Source organism: Anopheles coluzzii, chromosome 3 (assembly GCF_943734685.1).
Source record: "Anopheles coluzzii chromosome 3, AcolN3, whole genome shotgun sequence".
Lineage (NCBI taxonomy): Eukaryota > Metazoa > Arthropoda > Insecta > Diptera > Culicidae > Anopheles > Anopheles coluzzii.
Genome location: NC_064671.1, coordinates 63,684,612 through 63,705,116, shown reverse-complemented (window position 1 = coordinate 63,705,116; position 20,505 = coordinate 63,684,612). Strand labels below are relative to the sequence as shown.

At 45.9% G+C, this 20,505-nt stretch overlaps 1 protein-coding gene across 5 annotated transcripts in view; it reads right to left on the bottom strand.

The window, feature by feature from the left end:
- LOC120956355 (nephrin) overlaps positions 1-20,505 on the bottom strand; it is a 79,576-nt gene that overhangs the window by 30,169 nt on the left and 28,902 nt on the right. For all 5 annotated transcript variants that reach the window (XM_040377746.2, XM_049608412.1, XM_049608413.1 and 2 more), the window contains exons 4-5: positions 6,170-6,319; positions 5,870-6,049 (exon numbers count right to left, since the gene is read on the bottom strand). In XM_040377746.2, the coding sequence (XP_040233680.2) occupies positions 5,870-6,049; positions 6,170-6,319 (330 nt within the window). The remainder of the gene's footprint in view (positions 1-5,869; positions 6,050-6,169; positions 6,320-20,505) is intronic.

Genomic DNA, 20,505 nt, shown 5'->3' with positions numbered 1-20,505 from the left:
TTATTCAAAGCTGTTAAAATGTTATCAGTTTGTATATAAATTCCAAACACTAATCTATTGTTTCTTAGCTGTCATCCTACAACAATTATACACTTTTATTTCTCTACAAATGGAATTAGATCAATTTAATGTTCTCACATTTTGTCCGGCTTGCAATTCTAGCAATTAATAATTCCTTTCACACTTTTTATACCTTTTTCCACGAATCACTCGCTTTCCAGACAGGTGTTGTAGGTGCGTCAAATATGCCGCAATTTCATCATTTTACTCACTGGGACAAATTATGCCTCCTCCGAATAACTTGTGTTGTTTTCGGGTGAATTATTCACCCACCCAAAAGTTGCCCACAGCATCACAGTGTCTATGAGCGTCGTGACAGGTAAGCGAAAACATCCAAGAAATGAAGTGGATGTTGCGATTCCGCACAACAGCTTCCTTGCTGCGAGCTTTACATAGAGACAGAAAACTTCCAAATATTTCTTGCAAACACAAACGAACTTCTGACTGGTTCCAAGGAAGATGAAAAAAAATGAAACAGCAAATGGAGTACAACAAAAACACAACGACACCACTACGGAGAGAAGATAAACACGAAACTTTCCACTGGTTCGCTTACGTGGTACAACGATTCTGGGTAAAGAAATTTATCAAAATTTCGCTAGTACTGAGGGAGTGGCATTGAAGGGCTGAATGTATCATTCGCACTGGGATTGTATTTCAATTTGCACCACCACCACCACCAAAAAGACACACACATACCGCTCTGTGCAGCAGACTATTTGGCGAAGCACTTTGCTGTGGGACTGTTTTGCCCCGTTTCAAGCTTAAAACGAAGGGTAAGCAAAAAGGAGGAAAAGAAAAACAACAACGTAAAAACCAGCCTAAAACAACCCCCACCCCAATTCCCATAAGCTCTAATCCTCGGCTCGGTTAGTTGGTGTAAAGAACAGCCAACCCATCGCTTCCCTAGCGGTCTTAAAGCGAACACCGGTACCGGTTAAAATCGTTTGAATATTTAAAAAGCATTACAACTTTTTCTTTCTGCCCCGTGCCGTGCTGTGTTCGACGATCGTTTGAAGTTTTTCCTGCCCGTTTTTCGTTTCCCCCTTCTTTGTTTGTGTGTGTGTGTGGGGGTGTACGGCATCACTTGGCATTGTTGTTCACCGGTATTACCACCAGCCCACACCCGTAGCCATAGCCGAAAACGAAGACATAAAACGAACATTCGACAGGGATCCAACACGCAAGGTGAAAGACATCATGCGCCTCCACCAAGTAGCTGCCGGGGTAGGGAGGCAAAAGAAAATGCCAAAACAAAATCCTTGTTTTTAGCCTACTTTTACACCTCCCGGACGGATCGCACTAAGGCGCAAGCTCATCCGCACAGCTGGCAGGGTGCCGGAAGGGTGGGTAGCCGGCACCGAAATTGCTCTACACGTGATTACCATAATATTAGAAAATGTTCATACCGTTCACGAAATTGTTACCGACACAGCAGGCCAACAAAGCCGTCATCAAACAAGTCAAAGAGCTTTCTTCCCGGCTGTTCTGTTCCTGTGCCTGGACCACACCCCGGAACAGGTGAGTGTCATGACCGGGACGGTAACGCACACTCGAAGTGTTATTAAAGTCGAATTAAAACATCTCACCTGTAGCGGGCGGAGGATTTCCATGCCCTCTCTCGCTCTCCTTGAACCACAGGAAGTGTGGATTTGATTCGGTCACTTACATGCTTCCTTCGTGTGTTTGCTAGATAGCTCAACTTTTCTTGCCACCTTAGGGTGAAGAAAGCAAACAAACAAAAAAAGCAGTGAACAACTGGCCAGTAAATAAAATACTGCTCCTTATCACGCTGTCTTCCCATTACATGATTTACTACGCAATTTGTTACACTCTTTTCACCCATGCAAAATGATGCGATGAGTGGATCATACGAAATTGGTAAATGGTTGAGCGAAAAAGTTTTACACTCCTACATGCCTTTGCGCTTTTTTCCACGCAGCAACACCATTAACCAGATAATTTATTCAAAAATGGGGCACTGATTTTTTTTTTGCAAGAAAAACTCCCCAAGCTCACACACACACACACACACGCACACATTGTTTATTTCTCATTTGTCCGCAATTAATCACTTACGATGCAGGGATGAATTTACGCAACGGCACGATTATTTACTATATTTCCCCTTCATCAAAATGCAAACATTCCATACAAGTGTGTAATCTGGCACTCCAACCTCAGTGCGGGCGTGTCATTAAAATTATGCAAAATATGTTTGGTCTGTTTGTTGCTATGTTTCTCATGCTACCACATTTAAACATATATTACACAGAAAACACTCAAACGCACATTACATGGCCACATTATCGGTCAGCAACGTGAAGAGCGTGCAAAAGCAAGCCACATAAATGCCCGATCGTGATTGACAAAAGGCACGCGACTGTTTATCCAAAACCAGCGCAAATGGCACGATTGCCAATAATTGTGGCATTTTTTTAAATGCTGTCCACCAATTCCAGCATATATCAATCCGACGCTGCAAACACTTTACGCAGCAAATCGACGCAAATCTACCCAAAGCATTAAACTAAAGCACCGCAATCCATGCGGATTGTCCACGGTGTGCGATGGGGTAGGGGAAAAAGCGTACTCTTTTGTTTGAATAGAAATTTACATAAAATAATTGGTTATTGAAATTTATGAGACCTCCTCCAGCCATCCCCTTCCCATGTCTGTCCTTCCCATTCTGGCGGGTTCGTTTAAAATAATGTTAAAAACTGCAAACAAAAACTAGCAGTAGCAAATGCCAAACAAAAAAATATTGGTGTGACAATAAAAAAGGGGGAAAAGATTCCTGTTCAGTAATCAACAAACCCACATCCTGTTGGTGTTGCTCAATTAAAGCGAATGCACGCGCGGTGGGGAGGGTTTAACAGCAACGGGCACATTTTGCAACCCAAACACAGAAAAAATCAGACAAAACATTGAACAAAAATACAAATATAAAAATCCATCCCGATCCGACACCAGCCTCACCTAACTACCGAACGCATCGCAACGGCAAGCTTCCCGCCAGGATTAAGTCAAATTGCGTGCGGGCCAGGGCACCCTAGCAGCAGGACGGTGAGAGATTGATGAAAAAGTAATTGAAAACCATTTGGAATGAAATTTAGCATGAAATTGATCTTACGGCACGGAATGCGAAAACGATTTAATCCTGTTTCCTGACTATTTTTATTTGTTATCGCTTTGTTTTTTGTGTTTTTTTTTCTGGTAGAAAACATAACAAACGAGCAGTGGAATGTGTGATACATATTTTACTTATTCCTTTATATTTTAAAAAAACACCTTTATGATCTTTCGACATTCGTTTGAACAAAGCTAGCTAACAATACGCCTCTGCTCGTGCTACTCTCCTTCAGCGATGCTAAAGTTTGCTCATCAGCTACACGCCGTACAAGGAATAGTTTTGCCACTAAAGTTTCTATCCGGGCGCTTCCAAGAAATGCTTCCCTGGTAACTATTTGCGAACCATGTCAAACGGAAGTTTAACCCCAAGATCTCGTACCCAACAGCCAAGGCCCAAAAGTACCGTGTCGTACATAATTCGGTCGGCAAAAATGGATCATCGCTGCTCCGATGCTGCGGAAAACTGCTCGTGTCTTACACCGGAAGGTTGGGCCGCTGCTACCAGGATAACAATACTAGCTACCTGCCTGTTGTTGCTCCTGCTCCTGCTGCTGCTGCTGCACGACACACCGTCATACATAACTTAGAGCATGTATTTTTCATATTTCAAATAGAATTCGCCCATCCCGGAAGGCCGTGTGGCAGGTAAGTGGTGCTAAGGGGTGCAAAAGTTTGAACCCCACTATTTTCTCATATGAGCCTCTTGGATGATGCATAATTTTAGCGCGACCGGAAGAACCATCCCGTGTGTATGCGAGTGTGTATGTTTGTGTGTGTTCGTGTGAGCGACGACGACACTAGAATTTCTAAAACTGTTCTACCCACCTTTGGCAACATTCCCACCGGTATACCACCGGGGACCAGGCTTGCGAAGGTAACCGAACCATTTGCAGGGGTTTTGGGGTCAATTTGAAACGTACTATTTATCAAACAGACTATTTAAATACAATGATTTCTATAATCTCACAAGAAAATTAGAAGAGGGAGCTCTTGTTCGATAAAGAAAGAATCTATAATTAAGTATAAAGCATACTTACAGAGTAATTTAAGGTTATATTAAAAGATAACCAAACATACTTTAAATAATGGGTCCAACATCAAAAGGATTTCATTCCTTCTAACTATTATTACATGTATACTTCATGTATAATGATAGTATGCAGTTGTATGTTACAAAAAAATATTGCTCTGTCTCAAATGTAACCACTGCAACCCCTTTCTTGTAAATTTTTTTCTCCAAGCAAGGTGGCAGGCTGGTGAAAAATATGCTCCACAAGGGCTGTCACCTACCGGCGACTGGTTTTACTGCCCTCTTACGTCCGCTTACGAGCTGGCCAATCTGGCTGCCAGTCTCGTAGTAGACGCTCCATTCCCAACACGGGACGCAACAACGCGTCACGTACTTCACGTAAGATAAATTACGCCGACCTGAGTGAGTGCAAGAGAGAGACTCTGTACCTCCGAACCGAAGGAACAGGATAAAGTTTACTTGTTATTAAATAATTTCAAGGAATTTTCATTGAAAGCATGCATTCATAGCAGCTGGAGCAGCAGCAGCAGCAGCATCATCTTCTCAAGCTTTCAAGGACCCGGAGCTTTTGTACGCGTTGGTGGTAGATGGCTTCCGTTTCCCAGCGTGTTGGGCGCTTAAAGCTATCCCGCACCACGCCCGTGTTGCAGTGAAGCAGTACCGGCACGAAAGCGACCAAGTGCACGATTCAAAGTGTAGCAAGTAGGGAGGGCAAGTTTTATGTGTCTAGAGGGTGTACAGCGACTAGCGAGCGAAACAATAGACCAATAAGTTTACAACTTCTGCCAGTGCGCTCTCACCACCCTACGGTACGTGCACGGTAGCGTGAGTGCAACTATTTCATCATTCTTCCGCAAAACAGTTGGATGGATTCCGGTGAAAAACTGTGGCAAGCGCCGTTGCATCGTTTGTGCAGCCCCACCATCTTGTTAAAGAATGCATATTCAACTGCATTCAACCGGTGGTGCCATAGGATAATGGGCATTCTGGAGCGCCTCTTTCTGTGAGGGGTTTTTTTGTAATGAAAACTCCTTGTTTAATATTTCATTTTTTTTCGAGCGATATAAAGTACGATGTAGGAAAACGTACACGAATGTGGCAAGAGGAAATACTCGGCACGGGTAAATATAAAATCATAAAAGTGCAACGTTTTTCTTACGAAACTATAAATTTCCCATTTATTGGAAGGTTTCATACCTGTGCCTATATTAGATTGCTCCTAGCACATTGCTGCTACTAGAGGCATTTCAGTATGATTATTAATTTGATTATTGGTGATGATGATGATGATGATGATGATAACAAGTAATTTTTTTTAGAAAAAAGCTGTTGAAGCTATACGTAGTTGTAATGATCGAATATATTCAATTGCTTTCAGGATAAGAAAAAGATTATTTGATATACATGCCATTTGTTGCACAGCGCCTAATGGTATGCACAATGCTGATTATGAAGATCTTCTGATTCATACACGTTGCCGTTGCCAAGGACAAACAAAAGCTTCAATTCCTTCGATCCCTGCACTAGCCTTTGCCAATCAGAACACTAAACATGTTATATTATTCCTAAAATTGCAATCACCCATACCACTGATCGCTGAAAATGAAACAGAAAATTGCAAACGCTGACGCTGGGAGCGCTACTTACATATCACGGTGAGCCGAGCGTTGGCACGGATGGCGGAGTTGAATTTGGCCGGTCCGACCTGACACTGGTACTCGGCATCGTCCTCGATCGAGGCGTTCGATATTCGCAGATTGTAGATGCCGAGATTCCGGTCGGCCAGCACCGAGTACCGCGGGTACCCCGGTATGGTGTGGGAAAATCCTGTCGTAGAAAGAGAGAAAAAAGGTGTGTAAGAACCAGGTCGACAGCAGAACGGCAGCGTCAGCAGTCGGGCACTATTGTATTGGCATGTTAGGGTAAATTTCTATCGAATACACTTACCGAGCGCAAAACCATCCTTTGTCCACTGGACGGCACCGACCAGATTGTAGATTTCGCAGCGCAGCAACGCTTCCGTACCTTCCAGCACCTGCAGATCCCTCGGTACGATGCGGAACTTCTGCTGAGCATTGCACAGCAGCATCGGGATTACTGGAAAGAGACAATCACAGTACAGTTACAATTATCTGGCCAGGATTAGAAAGATAAGGATGTCGCTGCCACCCAACCCTCAAGGCGAGAGTCACACAAAAGCACAACCTACCCCCAACTGCACTGTTGCAATGCCGTAAGGAATCTTGTGGCTTCTTTGTTCAACTAAAGGGCGTGTCGTACTTGAAGCCCCGAAGGTATGTATGCAGTATGCACGCAGAGGAGATGGGATTAGGAACAAATATTTAAACACTCTTCTAGGGAGCCCAGAATCATCCAGTACAATGATCGGATTGGATTTTGTTACATTGAATCAAAAGGGCATTCAAAACCAATATGTACAATCATGTGTGCGTCTGTCTGTAGGTGAAATGTGTAATCCAGCTGCATTGAAAAGTATATCCCGATGTCTATGGACAAAATAAAACGCTCTACAAATTGAATAATCAAATCAGCTGACACAATCTGGGTCAGTAAGCGATAAATCTATGCCTCAGACATTTCTCCCATCGAGATTCATCGGGATGCATGTAAAAAAAGGGAAACGGGCTCTGGAAGTCTACAGCATTATTTACATTGTGTATTTGTCTACCTAAAAGTAACACAGGTCAATCAGTGTCCGGCTAGCAGTGGATAGTAACGAAAAAAAAAACAAATCAATCACTACCCAGAATCCGTAGAATATATAGACTGGATGAGATAGAATTAGTAAACGTTCGAAACGGTCGCTGACAGTATAGGATAGCTATACGCAGTTTTGCGGTCTGATTTTTTGTTTTGATTTTGCTACATCACCAACATATTCTCACAACAAATGCGGCACACTCATGAAAAGCTGTTTTTTCTCCTGACAAAGCCGTAGCGAATGCTTTTCACGTGGAGCAGGATGTTCAGAGAACAGCACAAACAGACCACCTGAAGTACTAAGCTGACCTGCAAGTGACTGTTATCTGTTAATGACGTTACAATGTGTTCTTGCTACTGCAACACAATCTCACCATTACTTTGTAATGTTACATTTTCCTCTTCCATATGATAGCGATATGAGGCGAACGCCTTCATTACACCTTTTGAAAACATCGTTTGATCCTATACTTGAAAACTCGGTCATGGAACTATACCAGATAAAAAAGTAAACCAAACCCCACTCACCTCAACAACAACCCGAGCGCAATTCCGAGAGCAGTATTTGGAAACCTCCATTTCGTAAATTATTACATTCGCCCAAAAACAACTGTTCAAAAGCGTCCCGTTTTTTTAGCCTCCCCGCATTGCAACCATTCCCACTAGCCCTTCCCAAAACCCAACTTTGGTCTTTTTTCTGCTGTAAAGTTTTGATCCGTATCCTACCGCGTGCGGTTCGCTGCTCATTATCTTTTCAGTCACTTCGCATCGCAAACCACGCGCACCGGAAGTTATAATTCAGCAGCAGCCACAGCAGCTTGACCGTCGTCACGTACACTCGGCCCAGTATTCGTTTGGGCATTCAGCTGCCTTCCTACTCCGGGCGCCCGTTTCCAAAAGTCGCTACCACTGCTTCGGGAAGCGTCTTGGAGGAGCATCTCCAGCAAACTCAACACACAACACACACACACACAAAATGCACAGAGATGTAAACCCAGGGTAGGTCTCATGTCGTCTCAAAAACTCATCTTCACGGATCTCTCCACCAACCACCACCACGACCAACACTACCCGCAGCGGTCAAGTGATATCAATTAATGAATGACGACGATTTCATCTTCACATTATGCGGTCTGTGTCGTTCTCGTTTAACATCCGGTTTTTTGCAACAGCCTGACCGGAAACCGGTTCCAACCTGGCCGCTCCAGAACGCGACGCGGCGCGGTTTCGTGATCCAAAAATAAGTGTGCTCTACCTTGCGTTTTGGAAAGATGTGAGTTTTTTATTCTTCTCGAATTGTTACTCTTGCTGTGTCCCATAAAGTTGCTATCAAAATATGGTGCGCCAATAGTTTCTCAAAATCTCGACTATCGGAACGGCCGTAGGTAAGAAGCCAAAATCTTAAATAGGCCATAATATATGGGGATTGATTATATGGTAACAAACAAACCATATCATTATCCCGTGCCTTGTGGGGACATTGAGCTAGAGAGTTTATGTTTATTACCCATGTCCCGCTGACTAGATAATCCGACACCGGAAATGGTTGGACGTAATTTCTTCTACCCATTGCATCCGGCACAATTTGTGCTGAAATTTGCAATTATGGAAAAGAGCATTATTTTTTTCAGATTTTTTTTATCAAATGATGTGTCTGAAGTATGTCTGAAGTATTAAGTAAATGAATTTGTAGAAAAGCTACATAAATATACAGAAAACCTTAAAAGAGTAAATGAATTGCATACCTTTAGGCGTTTAAAACTGCTTAATAACTCTATCTGCATAAATAGCTCATTTTCTCGTACTTTTTTTTCGAATTATTCATGAGTTAATCAGCACGATCCCCTTCCACGCAACTCTCTAAGCTCGTGCAGCTGGCAACAACAAGCGCAGCTGCAGAACACCGTAGTCCGATTTACGTTAAAGAAGTTTACCAGCTTTTGCACCAGCAGCTTTGCATTACACAGCACACATCCCGCAAGGCATTGTTTCATGTGTGTCTGTGTGTATGTATGTGGGCTCTTGTGTAAATCGCAAAATAAACTCAACATTAAAATGACATACAGAAGAGCAAAATAACAACAACAAAACAAACCTACATTTACACACACACTCCCCAGCGAGTGCCGCCTGAAGGTATCAGCTAACATACGACCTGACTGCAACTGCAATGTAACTACTCCCCCGCTCGTACAGTTTCTGCGAACTTTCTAATCCATTGCATCCCAGCGAACGGAGCGTTACACAAGAACAATGCTATCAGTGCGTCCGCTGTGCTGTGCTGTGTTACCTTTTTTTTTTGCACAGCAAAATCGTATTCCTCCCCCGAAGCACTGTGCAGCAGACACACAGACACGGTCAGCCCGCTCCCACAGTAGTGGGCAAAGTAATCAGAATAATATGTCGGCCCCAGAACATTCCCTGCTTCCCGCATGCGTATGTGTGTCGTTTTCCCGCTAATGAAACCGTAATAAGTGGAAATGTGCAAAGACATTAGGCCCGAAGCTACAACCCAGAGCTCGAGTTGCTGTATCTCTTCCACTTCCACGTTTGCGGTGCTTCCGTCACCCTTAAATTAACATTAACCACCCATTCCCCCAACTCTGCCAAGGGGACAGCGCAAAAAGTAGAGTAAATAATATCCCGGTGTGGCAACAAAAAAAGTGAAATAAAATCAAACTCTGAATTGAGTGTGCAGGGCTCGAACAAAACCAAAAAGCAAAAAATATTGATCACGTATGGGAGAGTTTCCTTTACCCCCACCTAACTACCCTGGCGCTGGTAATCGGAGTGTCGCGCGAGTATTAATTTTTACGACCCAAATGCGCCAACCCTTCGCGCCGCTCGTTCGGGATTCCGGTTTTGATTCCCAGGACCGATTCGAACGCATCCATTCGGCAGACGGTAATTTAATCATTGCAACTTTTCATATGCACGGCTGATGCTGTGGTCGATGCTGTGAGGGAAGTGGTAGGGCATTGTGTTGTTTGTGGTTTTTGGGGGATTGTTTTTGTTTTTGTTTTGGTACATTGAAAAACTTCGTCACCTTTTCCCACCGATGGCATGATGGAGTGTGTAATGTACTCTCAAAGGATTAAAAAAAACTCAACTGATAAGAGCAGATAAATAAATGCCATCTTTATGACTCTCTGCCCGAAAGGTACTATTTCCATCAAGATCCTGTTTGAACACTCTTAAACAGTGGCCCAAGCGGAACCGGCTCTCTTTCCTTCAGATAAAGCCATTCGTACATGAATGAACGTAAAATGTAACGTTTCCACCTCTCTTAACAAACAGGACTGTTTCGATTCCAGAAGCCACTTCAGCGACATGTAATATAAATGGCCCGTATCTTCACGATACAGAGAACAAGTGTTACCACCAACGAATGGGACCGATAAGAAAATCATAAAAGGAAAGGAAATTATAATACAAAACACCGTGCGAAAGGAAAAAAGTATATGCAACCGCAAATCGAACGTAAAACCGCGAGATGGAACCGGCGACCTGATACGCAATCTTGGGGACAGCACCAGAACGTACATGCGGAACACGGGAGGCCGGCGGGGAGATAATTATGTTTGCCAAAGGACGTACCCAAACACCAGAAACACGGGAAACGAGCGTAACGGACCCAAGCGTTTGCGTGCGGAAGGAAACAGGTGAGTCGTAGCGGGCACCGGCAGGACCCAGACGTGTGGTGCGTAAGGAAGGAATCCTCACAACGCAGCAAGTGTGCAATCAGCAGCGACGTTTCCCACGGCGATAAACTTCAGCAAAAGCGCACCGAGAGGATGCTGCAAAAGCGTAGAGGAAGCACCAAGTGCACCGTTTCTGGTTTGACAGTTTGCAAATCGATGACCATCGGCAGGTTGGGCGGAAGAGGTTTTTTTTCTTCGTCTTATATCATGCCTACCATCCACTAGCCTGAGAAAGTTTCCAATTTTTCCTTCATCTCCGATCGAAACTGCGAGTACACCGACGGGGAGAACCAACGCCCTGCGTAAAATGTAAGCGATAATGATAGGGCTATTGCTGTCCGCGTTCCGCGTGGTGCAAGGGTGACGGTTGATTTGGAACATTGCAAAGAGAGATTTCCGGAGGGTTGGTGCAAAAACAAAAAAAAACAACAACATATGAATCTGTTCCCATCATATGCTATTGTGAGCCGAGGTTGATGATGATGATGATGCAGGAGAGTTTCCTTTGGGTAATTGAGCAACCAATTTAAATGAGGAGAGCGTGATCAATTTCGCCTCATGAATAAATTTGCAATTAAAGGACGTTTACAAAGAAACTAACGTTGAAATTAAAAAGGCTAGATTTATTTTTATGTTTCTTGTAAGCGGACAATAGCTTTAATCGTTCATCACAGGAACAAAACATTGATACATTGTTCACTCATCTAATCAAGGCTGCTGCCTTCAATAAGAGTTATCAGCTCAATCACCACTCAAACACTCAAGACTAAATCGAAAATCCTAATTGTAAAGACATTGAAACTTGGGATATTAGACAAATCCGATTTCAAAGACATTAAAAGGCAATTATTTCCCAATTTTTCAGGAAAATAGTTCATGGTACCCTTCATGCCCATTTGCCTGCCAACGCTAACTGGAATCCCTACAATAGGTGATGATTTTAACATTTTATCCAAGTTTTACGATGTCTTCCAACAAAACCTTGCCTGCGTCTTATTTCCAACCCATAAATAACGAACCACAAAACCGAACTGGGCCCCAAGTTCAAGCTGCCAGTGCTAGAACGGACCACGAGTTTGCCTTTAATCAAACAAGACATAAATTTATGAGCGGCAGCGATCGTTTCTCACGGAAAACTGGTTCGGAAAACCGTTTGAATCGGTTAAATTTCACACTTTCCACGCGCTCTAATCATCATTAGACCCCGAAAGCCGAGAGTTCGACGAAATCCTTACTTGCGATACCGATACTTACCGATCGCAGCGCACCCGAAATGTTACACCAACCCCGGAGACGGAGGGGATACGGTCTCGTTCTTCATTAATGCGTCCAGCACCCTCTCTGCCCCATGCTGGGTACACGAGAGAACCGTACGTTTATATGGCGTGTGTGTGTGTGTGTGTTTGCGTCTCATTAGCACAGCAAGACGCTTCTAGCAAACATGTCTCTATGGATAGATCATTAAGGAAGCGGTGAATAAACTACACGGTCGCTAGGAAGCTAGGAAAGGGCTTCCATCTTCCCTTTTGTGCGCCTGTCCAAATGGGCGGCAAGCACACGGGGCAGCCATAAACGAGCCACGGAGCGTGGTTCAGGAAACCTCGCATTGACTACATCATTGTCGGATTTGGGGGATAGGTGATATAGTGTATTAATTTGCTGCACTTGTTCTCGTTCCAAAACAACCGGCACACACACACACACACGTGCGCTTGGCATTCGATTCCGGTTTGTATGGAATAAGGAAAGAAAACATAAAAGAACAAGCAGCTCGCACGACCGGTGAACAAATCTCTAAACAGCCATAAAACTAATTTTTCTCCAGCATTAAACCACCAGCTCGATCGGTATCGTTGGATCGTTAATTGGAAGCTTCTAATTGATTTGGTTTTACGGGGCTGTAAAAGTGGACGCGCACCGTACTTGTGCCGGCTGCAACGGGATGTAGATCAGGCCGGCGTACTTAGCCAGATGGGTTTAACAGCTTACGAAGCGTTAGCCCTGTGTCACACGTTCGTATTAAACGCAAACATCGGACACGTACCCGTTCCTGACTAATTTTTACCTTCTCCAAACACTTTTTACATCTTATACAAATACTAATGTTTTAATCAACCACGAATCACCAATCAGCCGTAACTGCCACACCGACCGTTAATCTGATGTCGCGCACAAAACAGCTCCCTTATGGGCAAAGGATTAATAGCTTGTATTTCGATGTAACTGTGCGCGTATTAAACATCCGCGGAACAGCCCGGGTTTGGTACGGAGTTTTGACTAGCCAGCCCGTGCATGGGGTCGGTGTGCACCTACGCAAGATGCCCGAACGCACGGTGGTTGTCCCACTCCCATCCCACTCAATATGCATATGACGCCATCACGGGCACACGCATAACGGACACTGATTTATGCTCGAGCCGAACCCGAACGGGTGGCCCTGAGCAGCAGCGGCAGCAGCTGCCCGTTGGTAAGGACGCACTGTTGTGCTTTGCGTGGTCGTCATGACCGGAGCTTTTTTTGTGCCGAGCCAAACGATGGATAGACCCGAGTGTCAATCGAACTAACGATCGTAAATGGTCGAAGGTTTTGGGTTGAAGTTGTTTATTTCGCTCTTTCGCGAGCGCTCTCTCCTCATCTTTTCACACCAACACCTTCAACACCCTAGACCAGTAGAGCTCTGGACACTGTTTTGACACGTTGCGTTGGAGGCAAGTACCACTTTAATGCAGGATGTGATGTAAGAGGCAAAACCTATTGCTTCATTTGCTACTTTATGCATTGCCATTTAATGACGCTACACTCCTTGTAGGGAAAAATTTGGTACAATGTAATGAAATCTCTATTTATAAATATTTTATTCTAAGCCTCTCAAAATACGAAACACACAAACAATAAATTCTGACCAAAAAAACGAGTTGAATGACGGATGAAGTTCCAAAATTATGATCAACAGAGAAAGCGAAGCACCGGGTTTTAAGCAAGATTGATGCCATTCGATGAGCCCACAAATCCAATAACGTAGAAAGCGGGAATCAATCAAACCACGATAAAGACATCAGGTATTGAGCCTTCTTCGATAGAGGGCAATCGCCTCGATGTGTTCGTCCGGGGTTCGTTGTCTGTTTATTTTTTGTGCTGTGCTTCTTGTATCATCGTGAGTAGCGCCCGTACCGCGGGAGTAAAGCTGGGAACATCTCTATCGCCTCGCACACAATAGGAAAACCCGCAACTCAGCAGCAGGCGAGCAGAACCAGAAATGGAATGAAACTCCAGAACGAATGCACGAGGCATCACGAGGTAAGAAAAATGATTCCACCGAGCGGGCAGAGAGCGCTGCAGTGTGCAGCAGCGATTATTAATTTCCGGTCCGATCCATCAGTGGCATCGATCGAAGACGAAGGCGACGGATCGGCGGATACGAGATCCTTGGAACGTTGTGAGGGTTTACCAAGCGGGGAGTTACCGTCCCAAAATCGCATCGATAGGGTTTCGCATCGTGCACACCAACACCTACCTTGCCCCTCCCTCCCAAACTGCAGGCACAGTTGAGTGGGTTTCAAATTTATATCGTTCGATACGAGCCCAAAGCTTACCGAACTGGAACTTTGGAAGCCCTCGGGTGCCCATTTGGTTTGGTCACTTTTTCCCAGGCTGGTTACAGTGCACTGACCACAACATCGGGGAGCCATCGGGATATGCTCCAGCTGCAGCGTGGCAACGCCGAGGAGGGACAGAAACCATCGTTTGCGGTCACTGGAATGGTTGCTCCACTTTTTGGCACACCACAATCACGAGACTGCCGGACCTGGAGAGGCTTCCTGTGGCCAGACCTAGAACCTGGCTCCCACACCCCGAGGAAGTAAATATAAATCTTCATAAATTTGTCAAGATGAGCACCCACACCCCGTCACCCCCTGGATGGATGCCACCCCACCCCCCTCCCCCTGGATTCGTGGGGAAGGTGAGCAGACGACACAAAGTGCGTAAGCGAGAGAGCGAGAGAGCGCGCCCACTGTCGTAAATCAAGCCAGCAATCAACTCATAAATTATTTCGCATCTGCCGACACTAGAACAATAGCGCGGGATACTAAGCAGGGGCTTTCACAGGGCGACGGAACACTTCCGTTCCAGCACCAATCGGTAGATTTTGGTGGACACCACAACAACAACGGCAGGCGGTATCTATTGTGACGCTACATACACACGTCGTCCTGCTGCTGGTGGGGCAGCGAGCGAGTGTACCAGAGATCCCAAAGTGAAGAGGCGGAGGCTCATTTGGTTTCGTTCCATTTCGTCTCTGGGAGAAAAAAAAACAAGCACACGAACGCACACACTTGTGTGCAAGCTTTCCAACCAGTTCCCCCTCTGTTTCCTACCAGAACTGGTTCCGTTTCCTTCCCACCATGTACGGAGTGAAACCAGTTCTGAGAGTGTCGTTTTTTGTTGTTGTTGTTGTTGTTTATACACCCAGTCACCCGCCAGGGTGAAGCTGTACAAGAGCCCTTTCATCCGGCCACACTACATCGGCGACTACCCACTCACATACAGAGCGCGCGTAGTGATTTTCATTCATAAGTCCAGCCGTGCCCCGCAGCGAACAGTTCAACCAACTCGGCCCACCTTCCCACCTTGCCCGTATTTCAAGTCCCTCTCAGCCAGGGCAAAGAAGTAAGAAAAACGTCACCCCTCCTTAACTACCTCCACATCTAGAGCGTGAAGAGTTTCAGCATCCGAAAAGGTAACCGAAGGCACGACACGACACTCGAAAACAGGTCCGGACACAGATGACGGGTTGCGATGCCGAAACGCTCAAACACACAGCGCACTGCGAAATGACCAACGCAAAACCTGCTCCAGTGTCTCCGAGTGGTTTGCACGGTTATTTTGAATATAAATACATCCCTCCCTCCATGGTGAGTCACAATACATGTATATAACCCCACATCTTTAGAAGCGCTTCGATACCGACAGATCTCTTCGTCCCGGGTCGGTGAGGCAGAGCCAAGCAAAAGAAATCTGTTTCAACTTTAGTTCTCCAGTAGGTCTTGGTGTGTGTGTGTGTGTGTGTTTTTTTTTTGTATTTCCCCAACCTCTCTTCTGCGTAATATAAAACGAGTTATCTTGTTCTGCTGCCACCATCTCTGTCCTCTCTCATAGCTCCACCATGGTAAGGGGTCCTCTCTGGACATGGCCTGATTCTGCCATATCTTTTGCCGCGTGGTCTTTGCGCCTATCCACTGGGTGCTATCATTTCCCATCGAGCAACTGGGAAGTTTAATATTTGTTGAGAGGACCTGGTAGGGTAGGAAGACAACTTTTTCCCCCGCTACGCTCCCTGCTCCCTCGTCGCGTATCTTCGCTGCATACGTACAGGGGCCTCATGTAGGGAGCCGCTCCCGAAGCTCTATATCCCGGGCCCGAAAGATGATGATGAAGCCTTAAAAGCCACCCATCCCTGGCGCTGCCTGGAGGCCCGTTCGATGCGGTCCAAGAAGGGGGGAAGGGGGAGACTTCCGTTCACCGTAGCGCTTCCATAGCCGGCAGCGACTGCCCCGGATGCTCTCAGGCCCCACTCTGCCCTCACACACGCGTAACCGCAGCACCACTCTGCTCCGAGTGGAAGGAAAGGTTTTGTGCGCTCAGGTGTGTTATTACATTGTACACCCTTCGTTTTCTCGCCGATTCTCTTTTGCCCTTCGATTCTAACGTCATTAATCGGTTGATCTTGAACTCCGGACTTCACGGCGGCAGCAGCACCACGTATGGTCGGCGCTCAGGTCGACAGATCAGGTTGCCGATCGGTCGGAACGCAAGAGCCCATTTTGCCCTACCCCTTTCCGACACACATCACCGTTTGAAACCACCACCGTATACGCCTGATTGGTTTACTTCATCTCCTCGATTTCCTTTTCGTTGTGCCTCTTTTCGGTGTGTCTCTTTTTTTCTCTTTCTATTTCATTTTCGCTCGTATCCACCGCATCACTCATCCACCAAGCGTACCCTGGTCTTCCACTTTCCCTATCCATTCAATTTTCTGGACGTTGCCGTCGACGCTTAGAATTTGAAAAGGCTGCGGGATGCTGCCACATGGAAGCGTGTAGCCCGTCCATCGTCCACGCGAATTGGTCTCGCGGGCCCCACGGGAACGATCACTGCACGATGGCACACGCGCCCAGCAAAGATACAGGTTTTCGGACCAGCGCGGGTTTGCAGCCACACGACCAACCATGGATCCCGTGGTATGGGATGCCCTCGGGCTGTGTTTTTTTTTTTTGCTTTTGTGCTGTTGTTTTTTTGTTTCGTAGCGATGCTCTCTTATTCGTGGCATATCTTCGAAATTGGCGTACGGAATTGAATCAGCTTAGGTCTTTCAGTAAGTTGTCAGGATGTTGTCCTGTCCACCGGAAAACGTTGACATGCGAATGCCACGGCCGATAGAGGTAAAAAAATAAGCACACAAGCTCCAAGAAATTGAATTATGATTTCTTTTTCCACATCGGGTATATACTCGTAGCCAAAATGAAACGAATGATTGTTACCAACAACTTGACCATCGATTTCCGTACTGGCGTAAGAAACCCTATCGAAACCAATTTTCGGTGGGAAATCAGATTGTTAAAGAAGAACTGAAATGTTTCACACTATCATTGGTTTTCATATTTCTAACACATCAAAACATCTCCCACTGCCCCAGTCCGGACGGCTTCCCAAGAGTCGGCAATCACGGGCGCCAGACTCCAATGTCCAAAACACCATTAGGCGTGAGCACCGACAGCGTACCGACGGTACGTTAGGCCTAAAGAAAAAGAGCAGGGCGTAGGGAGAGAAGAAAAAAAACACACAGCACGAAAACAGGTCGAGCCACTTCTCGATACGTTCTGATTTTTACCAATGCTACCTCTACACACTCCCTATTAAATCCAGCCAACTGAGTCAGAAGATGTACCAGAAGTGGTACGATAATTACGTTGTGCTGGATGTTCCATCATTCCTGCCAGCCTTCGTCCGTGGTCGTACTCGACGAACGAGTGGTGCGCGCAGGTTCTTCTCGGTAGCCGTAAATAATTAATCAAACCCTTGATTGCACATTCATGTACCAAGGGCTCGACCGGCGGCACCAGAGGTTTAGTGAAGTGTATTTGCCGAACAGCAGCAGCAGCAAGTGTATCGTATCGCAGAGATTGCACATGTATTCACGAACATGAAGCGTTCGTAAGCGTGGTAAACAACGTTTTCATCCAACCGAGAAGTCGGTCCCGGGCCGATCCTTTCGGAGATCTCGGCAAGCTCCAGGCCAGCGCCCCCTCACAAAATGGGTGAAAACGGGCGCTTATTTTTCTGGCGAGACGTTACGATGATCGGGTGTATCTTCAATTTCATCATCTCGGCAGGTCGAAAATTGAAGCGCAATGATGAGTGAAGAAACCCCTAAACCCACATCAGAACATTTGCCAAGTGGTGTGCGCTTCAAGCTTTTCGACTTCAAGCAAACAGCCTTTTATGTACACGCATACGCATCTATCACCAATGTCTCAGCCTTTGATCCTTTTGTGCTAGAAAGACACACATACACACACACAAACACGCTTCATGATTAATTCGGAAACTCTACCATTTGCTTTGCCTAAATCGACCGAAGCAGACAAAGCGTCGATTCGATTTTCCAAAAAACGCACACGCACAACGAACACAAGTTCATTGCCTTTTGTATTTAACATAACAATCTTCGAATATTCGTTCACGATAAATCCCCACACCATGCCGTGTGCCATCTTCATATTGGAACCAAATCTTCCACTTATAGCGTGGGCGATTTCTTTCTCCATTCCCAATCGCACATATGTACAGACGACGTTTCCCTAATGATGACTGACAGTGAATAAAATGGAGACGAAATGTCACTGATGGAAAGCACGGAACGGCAGCCCCGACTGTATCTCACCGTTTCAGCCCACGCCCGGGCGTCCAATAACTATAGGCGATAGGTTCGATTGGATTTGCCAAAAATGGGTCCTCATATCCCGCTCTGAGCCAGAGAAATAAAAACACCTTTACGGTTTTGTCGGTCAATCGACGCACTTAAACGTAACACAGTGGTGGTAGTAGTAGTGGTGGTGATGGTGATGGGGTGTAGTGGTGAACAACATTACAATATTCGTCCGAGTTAAGCACGCTCCACTTATCGCCGGATTAACTGGATCAGGTGCTGGGAAATTGATTGAAGTGTTTCCCAAAGCACCGGACCGTCTCTTCGCACGGAAGATGCTAGCGACGCGCTCCAAGCCGGTCCCTCCTGGTTTGCCATCTTTTTATGCTGATCGAAGAAAGATGATATCGTCCCCCGGCCAATGAATGGACATCGAAAAAGCGATAGACTCTCCGGAAGACGCATTTATTATTCCAACACGGAGAACACCGTCCCTGGCAGTCGAGAAGGGATTAGCCGTTAAGACCGTGTGCTTCGTGCGTGCGACATAAATTATGATGTCTTAATAAGTATATCTTTGTATAAGTGGGAGTGTGTTGGTGTGTGCAGACACAATGACTGTGTTGCCCATTGGCTTTGGGGTAGGAGTAGTATTTAAAATCCAATCAAAACCCTCCCAGACGCTTTCCAGCTCGATGTACGAGCAGAAGAACACTTCTGAAGTAATTGTGGTTGGAAGTAAGTGTAAGCGTCATTTAACGACTGTCACAAATCAGATTACGATGTTCGGGGAGCCGGAGCGCTGTGTTCACGTGCCATTTCTTGTGGGTTCTCCTCCCGGACCATGCTAATCAGCAGTTAGCGATCGCGGCTCGACTGCCGGTGTGAGCTTACAAGTGTTTCCAATTGTTAGCTAACATGCGCCCCTTGTACTCTTCTCCAAACCGGAAACTCCACTCGTAACATGGCTTTGGCAAACCGTAATGGGTAACCTCAGGTGCGGACGGTGCCACGGGGGGACCACGGGAAGGTATAAAACATGCTCGACCAACGGGTTGTCGTGATAGTTCACCATAAAACATTGTTCACCGGTGCTCTATTCCTCCGGTGCTCTGGCAGGCGTTGCTGGATCGTCCACGCTTTACGCCGTACACCGCAATCGACTAATGTTTCCCAATTGCCTTTGGAAGGAAAAGCCATCCAAAATTCAACTACCCCTCCCCCACCCTTGAACGCGGTGTTTGGTGACGTTGTGTTAAAACTATGGACACCTTTCGCACAACACACACTGTACCGGTCGCCTCAGTTTTGTGCTCGATACTGAACTCGGCACAATCAACACACTGTGCAAACACTGACGGAACACGCTCTACTGGGACACCTGAAAGGCACAGGGTCCTGATCCGTTTTGTCCTTTCAAGCACGCACAGTTTGAATTATTTCACAGTTTGAAGTGATTTTTCAACCCCGGCTAAACTCATCACCGCCAAGCGGCCGATTAATGGTACAGCTGTTCAGTGAGTTTTGTCCCGGTGCAAACTCCATCTATGGTTCCACTCCGCAGTTGGCGATCGTTGGCCTGATGGGAAGTCGTTACTCACCTGCAAAAAAACATGAAGGGAGAAAGAAAGGGAGAGATGTGTGAGAAAAACGGATGGTACGATTCAACAAATTTAATATCTGCAACACCTCCGGACCATCCGCTACGAGCTAAAACGGTTGCGCTCACTTAGAATCGCCGTTACGGTCGCAATTTGAGAAAATTTCCCCGAGGACTTTCCGGCACAAACTTGCCAGCACACACAAACACACACACCAACTTGCCTGTACAAACGTGTACCATAAATTCTAATACGACGGGTGTGGGAACACAACACAGTGTCCGTGTGATTCGCTTGAAGCGGCGACATAGCGCACTGTTGACTGTTTTACCG